The following is a 13292-nucleotide window of genomic DNA, read 5'->3' on the forward strand; positions in this document are numbered from 1 at the left end:
GAACAACATAGTAGTGGGCGCCACATCAAAACAACTTAGTAGTGGGCATCACATCAGAACAACATAGTAGTGGGCGCCACACCATCAGAACAACATAGTATTGGGCGCCACCACATCAGAACAACATAGTATCGGGCGCCACATCAAAACAACATAGTAGTGGGCGCCTTATCAGAACAACATAGTAGTGGGCGCCACATCAGAACCACACAGTAGTGGTCGCCACATCAGAACATAGTAGTGGGCGCCACGACATCAAAACAACATAGTAGTGCGCCACGACATCAAAACAACATAGTAGTGCGCCACGACATCAAGACAACATAGTTGTGCGCCACGGCATCAGAACAACATAGTAGTGGGCGCCACGACATCAGAACAACATAGTAGTGCGCCACGACATCAGAACAACATAGTAGTGCGCCACGACATCAGAACAACATAGTAGTGGGCGCCACATCAGAATAACATAGTATTGGGCGCCAGGACATCATAACAACAAAACAGTGGTCGCCACATCAGAACTACATAGTAGTGGGCGACACATCAAAACAACATAGTAGTGGGAATCACATCAGAACAACATAGTAGTGGGCGCCACATCAAAACAACATAGTAGTGGGAATCACATCAGAACTACATAGTAGTGGGCGCCACGACATCAGAACAACATAGTAGTGGGCGCCACATCAGAACAACATAGTAGTGGGGACCACATCAGATTAACATAGTAGTGGGCATCACATAAGAACAACATAGTATTGGGCGCCAGGACATCAGAACAACATAGTAGTGGGCGCCACATCAAAACAACTTAGTAGTGGGCATCACATCAGAACAACATAGAAGTGGGAGCCACATCAGATTAACATAGTAGTGGGCGTCACACATCAGAACAACATAGTAGTTGGCGCCACATCAGAACAACATAGTATTGGGCGCCAGGTCATCATAACAACATAGTAGTTGGCGCCACGACATCAGAACAACATAGTAGTGCGCCACGACATCAGAACAACATAGTAGTGCGCCACGAAATCAGAACAACATAGTAGTGGGCGCCACATCAGAATAACATAGTAGTGGGCGCCAGGACATCATAACAACAAAACAGTGGTCGCCACATCAGAACTACATAGTAGTGGGCGACACATCAAAACAACATAGTAGTGGGAATCACATCAGAACAACATAGTAGTGGGCGCCACATCAAAACAACATAGTAGTGGGAATCACATCAGAACAACATAGTAGTGGGCGCCACGACATCAGAACAACATAGTAGTGGGCGCCACATCAGAACAACATAGTAGTGGGGACCACATCAGATTAACATAGTAGTGGGCATCACATAAGAACAACATAGTATTGGGCGCCAGGACATCAGAACAACATAGTAGTGGGCGCCACATCAAAACAACTTAGTAGTGGGCATCACATCAGAACAACATAGAAGTGGGAGCCACATCAGATTAACATAGTAGTGGGCGTCACACATCAGAACAACATAGTAGTTGGCGCCACATCAGAACAACATAGTATTGGGCGCCAGGACATCATAACAACATAGTAGTTGGCGCCATATCAGGACAACATAATAGTGGGCGTCACATCAAAACAACAAAGTAGTGGGCGCGACATCAGAACAACATAATAGTTGGCACCACATCAGAACAACATAGTAGTGAGCGCCATGACATCAGAACAACATAGTATTGGGCGCCACATCAGAACAACATAATAGTGGGCACCACATCAAAACAACATAGTAGTGGGCGCCACACCATCAGAACAACACAGTATAGGGCGCCAGCACATCAGAACAACATAGTATCGGGCGCCACATCAAAACAACATAGTAGTGGGACCCACATCAGAACAACATAGTAGTGGGCGTCACATCAGAACAACAGAGTAGTGGGCACCACATCAGAACAACACAGTAATGGGCGCCATGACATCAGAACAACATAGTAGTGGGAGCCACGACTTCAGAACAACATAGCAGTGGGCGCCACGACATCAGAAAATCATTTTAGTTTGTGCCACATCAGAACCACATAGTAGTGGGCGCCACATCAGAACAACATAGTGGTGAGCAACACGACATCAGAACAACATAGTGGTGGGCGCCACACCATCAGAACAACATAGTATTGGGCGCCACCACATCAGAACAACATAGTATCGGGTGCCACATCAAAACAACATAGTAGTGGGCGCCACATCAGAACAACATAGTAGTGGGCGCCATATCAGAACCACACAGTAGTGGTCGCCACATCAGAACATAGTAGTGGGCGCCACGACATCAGAACCACATAGTAGTGGGAGCCACGACATCATAACAACATAGTAGTGGGCGCCATATCAGAACAACATAGTAGTGGGCGCCACATCAGAACATAGTAGTGGGCGCCACGACATCAGAACAACATAGTTTTGGGCGCCACATCAGAACAACAAAATAGTGGACATCACATCAGAACAACATAGTAGTGAACGCCACGACATCAGAACAACATAGTATTAGGCGCCACATCAGAACAACATAATAGTGGGCGCCACATCAAAACAACATATTAGTGGGCATCACATCATAACACCATAGTAGTGGGCGCCACATCATAACAACATAGCAGTGAGCGCCACATCAAAACAACACAGTATTGGGCGCCACGACACCAGAACTACATAGTAGTGGGCGCCATATCAGAGCAACATAATAGTGGGCATCACATCAAAACAATATAGTAGTGGGCGCCACATCAGAATAACATAGTAGTTGGCCACGACATCAGCACAACATAATAGTTGGCACCACATCATAACAGCATAGTAGTGAGCGCTACGACATCAAAACAACATAGTAGTCGGCGCCACGACATCAAAACAACATAGTAGTGAGCGCCACGACATCAGAACAACAAAGTAGTGAGCGCTACGACATCAGAACGACATAGTAGTGAGCGCTACGACATCAGAACGACATAGTAGTGGGCGCCACGACATCAGAACGACATAGTAGTGGGCGCCACGACATCAGAACGACATAGTAGTATGCACCACATCAGAAAGGCATAGTAATGGGCCACAACATCAGAAAATACAAAAACTATATCAAAGAAATATTCCCGCTTAAATGAGACGTACATTTACTATTAAATGTTTCGACATGCTTCAGTGGTAGCTACATACAAGCGAAAATCGTTAATATTTCTTAAATGGTCTGGTTGTAATATTAGATAAATGGAGACGCAGGAATGTTATTACAGACAATATTTAACAACATAAACGTACATTATATTAAGAACCTTTCCCTCACGAGCATGCTGCAGATTGTACACGATTCCAACTTTATTAACAATTTAGTTTCAGAACAATGTATGTGTATGCCGAATTATAGGTATGAAACTACATCATAAAACCGTCTCTACATTATAAGACTCGTCCTAGACAAACGTTTAGGTATATCACGTCAAATACATCTTACTATAAATCTGGATATACCTATGTACAGGAGAACGACGTGTGTATGTTCCAGACAGTTGACCCAGTTCATACCAATACATGTACCTTACTTTTACGTGGTATGTAGGGTAACGACCTCGGGGGCTGGATAAAACGTCCACCGGTAAAACTAACATCCAAAAGTCATCGTACAAAAGTCACACAGGTGAACAGACAGTATTGAACAATTAATGAACAGGAAAATGTATTACACAGTTGCTTAGTCGTCCTTCAGGGTTTAATGTTCAGGTTACTTACGTCAATTAAGGACGTAAATCTATCTTAGTGTCAATTTCAAACAATTCTAATGACATTAAAACTGATGACCAATTTATTACACCTACCTTAACGATGGCCATGGAAGTCTGTTCGCCATCCCGACACCCCTGTTGATACACATTGCTGCTATTACCTTGAACGACATCCTGTCGGGACTTATCTCAGTCTGAAAAGTAACAACATCCGGGACTTATCTCAGTCTGAAAAGTAACAACATCCGGGACTTATCTCAGACTGAAAAGTAACAACATCCGCGACTTATCTCAGTCTGAAAAGTAACAACATCCGGGACTTATCTCAGTCTGAAAAGTAACAACATCCGGGACTTATCCAAGTCTGAAAAGTAACAACATCCGGGACTTATCTCAGTCTGAAAAGTAACAACATCCGGGACTTATCTCAGTCTGAAAAGTAACAACATCCGGGACTTATCTCAGTCTGAAAAGTAACAACATCCGGGACTTATCTCAGTCTGAAAAGTAACAACATCCGGGACTTATCTCAGTCTGAAAAGTAACAACATCCTGTTAGATTATCACTCGTCTACTTCCTATTGAAGTTATATTAGGAGCCTTCTGTCAATATAATAGCTGTCATTCTAATTAAGATAGCCATGCTGTGACATTTTAGGATAACGAATTATGTCGTTGTGTCTTCCTGTCATAAACACTTTCCAGTTTGCCTTAAATTGATGATAAGTCTGCAAACTTTATGCAAAACCTTCCCTTTCACTGACGTCCATAAATGATTATGTCGCCTTAAAGGTAATTCTTTATTAAAATAATATAACAACTGACAATTCCATTTCAATATATTCATATCATTGGATATGCTTTCCATTTATCAAAGTCGATATTACCATTTGTCTAACAGCCATCGTTGACTTACTGACAGAACAATTATCTCTGCGTATAAATCATTATCAAGTGGTATCTGTACATAAACTCAGACTTCCTGTACAAAGTTGTAACGAATATACACAACGGCGTTTGTTTATATTACTCTTACCAATCGACCTTTTCAAGACAATTATGAAAACAAGATACATTACACAAAACGAAACGCTTGTTACTCTAGATAACTATTCTATTTGAAAATGGTTAATCGTTTTGCATTAACAAAATATTTTAAGAACGTGTTTAAAAAAAGCATAACCAGACAATAAAATACAAAAAGGAATGTTACAAGCCAGCCACAGAAAGCAGGTTTACCTGTGAATTGTGTTACACCGCTCCACGATTTTCTTGGGGCTTAGGATACATAAAGGCATTGTCATTACAGGTACGTACGTCAAATTTGTTAATCCAATCAAAACTCGGAAATCGTATGATTCATATATAAATTAAAAAGAGTTAAGCTTTGATGTTTTTGATCCAGTCAAATGACCAAATGTTACGTCGTATATAAGGGTTATAGCATGTAGGCTTCATATACATAGTGTGTTTATCTTGATTTAAACATCTAATTAAATCCGCCAAGTTTAATATTAAAGGATTAAACGTAATGATTGATAGCGTTTTCCCTTTCCCCGCCACAGTCTGCTACATTAAGTGGGTTGTCAAGCGTGTAATTATTACCGATTTCCTTTCATGGCAATACTTTTATATTTGAGATCAGATGTTCTGTGGAGCGGGGTATGTAAACCATCATCGTGATCCTGTATATATTTTACTACCTATTTAATGTGTACGTTATCATATCGAGTAAAACATTAATATATACAATAATAACGACCACAGAGTGTGCTTGGTTTATATAATGACACTTCAACGCAAATGTATAGAATTGCATCACGCGAGACCCCCCCCCCCCCCCCCCCCGTCCACAAATGACCAAACAAAATAAACTTAAGAGTTCGTAAGTAAGCCGTTTTGACCACAAATATGTCCATGTTCTTTTGACACAGTCTTCGTGTAAACCACAAACGAAATATATTTAAATGCCATCGTGTCACTGCAGTGTTGTTTGTTTGTGTGAATTACCACAAATTGGTTTGGTTTTATTTGTTTAGCGTCCTATCAACAGCTAAGTCATTTAAGGACGGCCTCACGTGCGTGCGAGTGATTTGGGAGACTGCGGTATTTTCGTGTAAAGTCTTCTTGTGATAGTCCGGAACTTTTGCCGATTTATAGTGCGATCTCACTGAAGGATACTGCCAAAGATACCCAGCAGTGCACCCCACCCGGTCACGTTATACTGGCAAACCAGTCGTCCCACTCCCAAAATGCTTGTCAAGGGAGACATAAGAAAGAAGAAAGCTGTTGAGAAAAAAGGGGAAAATATCCCAAATTTGGTCGCCTCTTACGATCATGCAATGGGGCAGCAGGTACAAGTATTACGCCCTACCTGCAGGAATTACCGCAAAACGATAAACGTGTACAAACCATCAAGATGATTCCGAGCCGACAAAGTCTGGCTTGAATCATTTATCTCACATACTGAAAGAAGAAGTAACCGAACTTTCTACCTTTGTTCAGAGTCGTGAAAATAAAATCAAAGAAATTCTCCAACAAGTAATATTTTACCTCCAGTAATGTGATCGACATAGTGCAATAGCTATTTATACAACATGATCACTTTACTATGCCCGTATGTTAATGAAGTTCAGTGATTTGACAGCACCTGTCTCGTATAATTATATGATTATTTCATTAATATGCATGAGTAAATAAGGAATCGATAACATTTGTCTATATTATGACAAGCTGTTCACGATATAATATGTACTTTAAATTTAATTCATGCATAAAACTCTCGGACTTTTTCGCTTAGAATTATGTAAACATTATCCTAGATGTTGTTTAATGTGACACTGCCTCTCATGAGGCTTTACATTCGTCAGGAAAGTTATAGGGTACTGAGCCCAGGTCGGGGTACGGTTTTCGTCCCTAGTCCCTCGTTGGATTGGTCCAATATTCCGAGTTTGGTCGATAACATCTTAGATTTTGATTATAAATGTGTTGTTGCTTCTCAGAAAGTACGAACGTCAAATATTTAATTTGCATTTTCTCTTTTAGCATTATAACACCGCAACGGGATCATTCGTCCGTCTGCCTTTGTAAGGATAATTTTCAGGATCTTTTTGTCAGGATTTTCCCTGACAATTTGTACAATTGAGCAAGTCATGACACACTGAATTTGTAGTTATGTATAACTTAAAAGTGCATTTAGTTACCTTTAATTTTCATTTATTTGTGTGATATTCATAAACTGTCGTCTACTTCAGCGCTTTTATGTCACACTAGTGACTGCCAACTCGGGGTCGGTCATGTGCATCAGGGGTGAGGCATCCTGTGTGGACAGTCACAGCGATAGCAGACCTTAGCTGGTGGCTAGACAGTGTATAGCGAAGGCAGAGGCATGCATACCCATCCATGTCACGGGCCCAATTAAAGGGGAGTTTACCAACAGTCAGGGGTGAAAAGGAACTTGGTCACATCCACCCGTTAAGAGTGTGATAAATAGTCGACATAACCTCATTACACCAAAGACGATTACTGTACCAGTAAATAATGCGGTAGATTGTACAAATAACTCTAGTATTAATCTGTTCTTTCCTTGTTGAAAAAGTCATCACATTTGCCCCCAGTTGGGCCCCAAGATGGGGTCTTCCAATTAACACTTACTACTATCGTCTGGGTTAAATTTGGTATGGGCTTATGTCCTTTTTGTAATCGATAATAATGAAAAGTGATATTGACATCTCTCCAGTAATACCCCGGTACCATGGAAGACTCTGCTGGTAGTGTTGAGAATTTTAGCAAGCCATTTTCTTCAGATGCAATGCTTGTATTTTAAAAGGAGCACAGTAAAGCAACCTATTTTACAAGGTGTACATACTATCATTACTCAGACTCACCAATATCTCTATCCAGAAAGAGCTGGAGTACATACTATCTGAAGTAGATGATCTGAGGTGTCAGACTGATGATCATTAAAATTAAGTTGCAAACTTTAAAGTGCAAGAAACAGAACTGATCTCTATGTCTACAGATGCGGAGGAAAGTCAATGTAGAAGAGACCCTTTTACATGCTGTCGACTTAATTTTGCATTTAGACGTGCGGTTTATTGAAACAAAACCAGAAAACATCAGAAATTCTGGCAGTAAGACTCTTTCCCAAAGTTAGGTCTATCCACTTTCTGACATGGAAGCGCCTACCGTAGAAAATGTCTCTGTTGAAAGATTTGTATCCAAGATTGGAGTCCCATAACAGCTTCATTTTGACCAATTTCGTAACTTTGAGTCGTATTTTTGCTGTAATGTTTCAGATGTTAGATATTAAAAAAGTGATCTCCATTGGAACGTCTTAACCAAACTCTCGAAAACCTGCTTGCCCTGTTTGTCAGTGGGAATTCGGAGAACTTAAGATCAGCTCATTCTAGTTTTGATGAATGGAAACAGGTCATTAGTTCACAACTCATCAGAGTACTAACAAATGACGTTTGATAAAATATTTCTCTTGTAATTGACCTACAAAGTCATGAAGATCAGGAGGAATCTCACAGATAACGCATATCACCGCTCACAGAAGATTAAGGGGATCATGTGTTTGCTCGCAAAAACTTTTCAATAACTTCCATGAAAAAAGAGTTATGATTTAGGGAAAATATCAAGGCGTATAAGGAGGGAGAAAGTCTTTGGTTGCATAACTTATCAGGTGGAATGTGTCCTAAACCTCAAAAAAAACAATTTGTAGTCACAGCTTGCCCAGTGCTATAACTTAAAGAATCCCAAGAAACATTAGGAACAATGCAAAGGTTGTCAGCTACAATCGACTCAAACTATATATAAGCGACAGTTCTCCCTCTCCGTTCAGTTCACACCCAACATACATCATAGACATGAGGTATATATTTATCTTAGTGCGTGCGAGGCGTGCATGCGACGCGTGCGTGTGGTGACTGAGTATGTGTGTTTAAAAAGGCTGCGGTATGTTCGAGTTAAGTCTCCTTGTGATAGTCCGGAACTTTTGCCGATATATAGTGCTACTCACTGAAGGACACTGCCGAAGACAACCAGCAGAAAACCTAGTGATGCAACGGTAATCCGTAGGACGATATATAGCGAGGTATATGTCAGATTGGTTCACGGTATTTTTTTTCTTGCAATACGGTACGCCCAGTTTTCCGGATCAGGCCGTTTCCGGATTTCTGCGCGGTAATTAGTATCGCCCAAAATAAGCATGGCGGCGGAATCACTTTCGAGTGATCTTTGATAATTAGAGGAACCGTCTGTTTCATTCAAACTACAGACATGGAAACATTTTGGGTTCTGATTAACTGAAAATTTTGGTATTAAATTGGAGATGAAAAAAAGGCACTACGTGTCGACACTGTTACAAAGATGTGTCGTACAAAACTGGAAATACTAGCAACATGGCTATACACATAAAACGCCAACCCAGACGTTGATTTTTATCATGCGATCGTGCGTTGAAACATAAAAATAGAAGGCAAATTACTGAAGGCGAGCATTACGGATGGAGTCCAATAAAGTTTGTATGACGTAAACAAATCCCAATATCTCACCCCAGGGCACTAGAAAAATCACGTAATATTTGTTAGTTTGTTATTAGTAACTTTGATGTCATTGTCTGTGGTCGAATCGAAAGTTTAAGGAAAACTATAAATACTTTGTAGCTCAAACATCAAGTACCATCTAGAACTGATGAAGTGATCATGGAAATTTGCAACGAAACTGTGACAAAGATACATCAACTGAATATAGCAGTGGAGTTATTCTGACTACTGATGGCTGGACAGAGTTATATAACCATAACAGAATGGGAACTTCAAGGAGTCGTGCTACAAACAAGGCAACTGTTTAAGTCACACACAGCTGAAAACAGGCATCAGTACTCAAGGATTATGGGGAAAATTGGAAATTAAATCATTTATCAACCTGTTCTTATCACCTCTGACAACACAGCAAAAATTGTCATAGGAATCAACATTGGTGAATTTGCTCCCCACATAATGTGTTTTGCTCACTGTTTGAATAGAGAAGCTCAAAAAGCTTTCGGTTTGCCACCTGTATCCAGACTGACAGGGAGAATGCATTCCAGTTCAACTGCTAACCACATTTTTTTTAGGAAAAACAGAAAGCTTTGGGACATCCCTAGCCATAAACTCGAGAATGATATCAAGACAAAACTCCAGCTATGGCATAATTAGTCGCTATCTTGAACAATAGCCTGTCATCTTTGCTACACTCATGACAAAGGAAGTTAAAAAGAACAAGAAAGAACTTGTAAAAATCACCGATCAAGAAATATATCTAGCTGAAGCCCCTTTTGAATGTTACAACCCCTAAAAACAATCACAACCATAATGTGTGATGAGCTATTCCAACTGTTTCAATGATTCATCCGCTGAAAGAAATGCTGCTTAAAGCAGCCAAGGAAAATGGTGATGATTACAAACTGATATATCATAGATAGTAGATACACATCTGCAAGTGTATTGAACAATTTGGAAATAAGCTGTGATTTAGACCCTCGGTTTAGGTCATTACCTTACCATGATGATGTCAACAGGGACAGGATATATGAAGACATTGTTTAATATTTACATTTCCACTGTGTGTTCTCTATATGAAGGTACTAACAAAATTAGCGTTCATTCCTAGGTGAACAATTAACCTGCCGCGTATGAATACATACAGTACATTGTTGACGGTGCCACGTAGAATGCAGAAGTGTGAATATAAAATCGCGTTTGATTACACATGAAATAATGTTTTATCAACTTTAAAATTTGTTAATAATTGTAAAATTGAAGACAACATTTCAATATTTTTCTTTCATGATGATTAAAACAATGAATTTGTGTGGAACTATATTTTGTGTACTTGTGTACTTGATTACCTTTTCCGCCAAATTGGAACTATCTGTTACGCTGTTACATCGATCATTCAGCTGTTTCGTCACTACGTATAACGAACGTAGAATACTGTTTCTTATGATTTTTTTTCAAAGATTACGTTGAAAAATAGTTTTGAAATGTAAATATAAGAAATAATTGGTTTTTTTGTTGTTGTTCACTGGTGTATGAACGGCATTTTTTGATAGATATTTCAACATGACGCGCTGACACGCGTCATTTAAAATATCTGTCAAAAAATGACGTTCATACACCAGTAAACAACAAAAAATAACAATTATTTCTTAAACTGATACAGACCAAAGAGATATTAAATTAGGAAATTACTAATTTATTTGATGTTGTAAAATTTTGTTTTTATGTTCAGTTAAATAACAAATTTTGCAATAGAAAAAAAAATGTCTGTCGATTTTTAACATGCACTTTGATTTTATATCTATTTTCAATGTTGAAAATTTGATTCGATTGATTTGTTACTTATTAAGACTGGGACGACTGGTTCGCCCGTTGTCAGTATAATGGCACCGGGTGACGTATCCTGCTGTGTGTCTTCGACAGTATACTTCATTCAGGTAGCACTATAAATCGGCAAAAGTTCCGGCCTATCACAAGGAGACTTAACACAAACATACCACAGCCTCCCAAAACACACACGCAGTCACCACACCCATGCATATTGCACGCACGGGAGGCCGTCCTTGAATGACCTTAGCTGTTGATAGGACGTTAAACAAATAAAACCAAACCAATTGTTACTTATTACAACTTATTTCTGAATTGCAGTTTTCTTTTCAGCCTTTAAATGTAGTTATTTTGCAGGAGTTTGACGGTTTTTGTAATGTTTATAAACTTTCCTTGTTATAATGTTAGACTGTTAAGTGTTTCCTCTTCCTTCCAGAAAAAAATATTGGTCAATTAGGTATAGCACTAATACTCAGTATTTACATAAACCAAAAGAATAGTCAATGACTACACATGTATTTTCATTTAATTCACTGGTTCTGTAGAAAATACTAATTCTCATTAATATAAAATAGCATAATTTGTATCATTCATTGGTTGTCAGAATTAGACAAAGTACAATGTAATCATGATCTATTTCGACAAACCTACTACGTAAATTATATGAGCGTAATCACTATAATAACAAACAAAATAGAAATAACAAAAAAAAAAAAAAAAATCTGTTTTCATTTTCCTCCGGGTAATTATCAAGTAAGAAACTGGGATTCAGCCAGCTGGTCAAGCAGGCCAAGCTACCCTTCCTTATCTTCAAGTACTGATAGATGAACCATTGCCAGAGTTTTCTATTGGTGAAGGCAGTTGGTTGCATTATAAATTAATAATGAAAGTTGTTTCTCATGTAACTTTTGTTCACAATATATTGATTATTAAAGCAGATGTAACATTTTTGATACATTATTTTCAGGTACCCGAAAGATCAATATCTCAAGAGGAAAAGATCTGCCATGGATGACTTGTTTGTAGTGAAGACCGAAGTTGTGAAGCTTTTATCTTATCACTAATTCATACCCTCTCTATTGGTGGAAAGATAACCAATATGTCTTTCCAAACAATGCCAAATAAGCTAGAGCTTACTTATTCATTCAAGGGACCCCGGTTCCCAGCGAGAGTGTTCTCCAGTAATAACGGCGAAACGATCAGCTCTGTCACAAGACGTTGTAGACATGCTGTTTTTCTTGAAAAAGAATTGTGACTTGTGAAGTAGTCAAAATATGACAATTGCAAATTTGCAAGAGATTTATGAAGTGATGTTATGTTTGGTACTCTTTACCATTACTTTTGAAAAAAGATAAACGATAGAAAATGTTCTTAGATTTTATTTTATTGATTATTTGAGAGAAAAAAAGTATCGTCATACGTATCGTATCGTGAGAGAAGCGTATCGATACAACACTACGGACAATCTACCCGAACATGCTGACAACAGGAAAACCAGTCGACCAGCTGGAGTAGTATGTCTCGGCCAGAGGAAAGTCTTCCTCACAGAACGCTCAACTAAAGACCAAAAAGTAAGGCATTGTCAAGGGAGACATCAGGAAGTAAAGAAGTTAAGAAAGAAAAGATCCCAATTTTATTCGCCTCTTACGATCATGCTGAAACTGAAACACGTGACGTACACAGACTGTGACCAGAGGAGAGTTATTTTTGAATTGGTGTGTTAATGGATTGTGATCAGAGGAAAGTTATTATTTAATTGGTGTGTTAATGGACTGTGACCAGAGGAAATTTATTATTTTATAAGTGTGTTAATGGACTGTGATTAGAGGAAAGCTATTATTTTATTGGTGTGTTAATGGACTGTGATCAGAGGAAATTTATTATTTTATAAGTGTGTTAATGGACTGTGATTAGAGGAAAGCTATTATTTTATTGGTGTGTTAATGAACTGTGATCAGAGGAAAGTTATTATTTTATTGGTGTGTTAATGGATTGTGATCAGAGAAAAGTTATTATTGAATTGGTGTTTAATGGACTGTGATCAGAGGAAAGTTATTATTTAATTAGTGTGTTAATGGACTGTGATTAGAGGAAAGTTATTATTTTATTGGTGTGTTAATGGACTGTTATCAGAGGAAAGTTATTATTTTATTGGTGT

General features: G+C 38.8%; 1 protein-coding gene across 4 annotated transcripts in view; it reads right to left on the reverse strand.

Annotated features, from left to right (window-relative positions):
* Positions 1-13292, reverse strand: part of LOC117315490 (dihydrofolate reductase-like) — a 64397-nt gene that overhangs the window by 12479 nt on the left and 38626 nt on the right. For all 4 annotated transcript variants that reach the window (XM_033869699.1, XM_033869697.1, XM_033869698.1 and 1 more), the window contains one exon: positions 3855-3955. In XM_033869699.1, the coding sequence (XP_033725590.1) occupies positions 3855-3955 (101 nt within the window). The remainder of the gene's footprint in view (positions 1-3854; positions 3956-13292) is intronic.

The sequence above is a fragment of the Pecten maximus genome, chromosome 17, assembly GCF_902652985.1.
Source record: "Pecten maximus chromosome 17, xPecMax1.1, whole genome shotgun sequence".
NCBI classification, from domain to species: domain Eukaryota; kingdom Metazoa; phylum Mollusca; class Bivalvia; order Pectinida; family Pectinidae; genus Pecten; species Pecten maximus.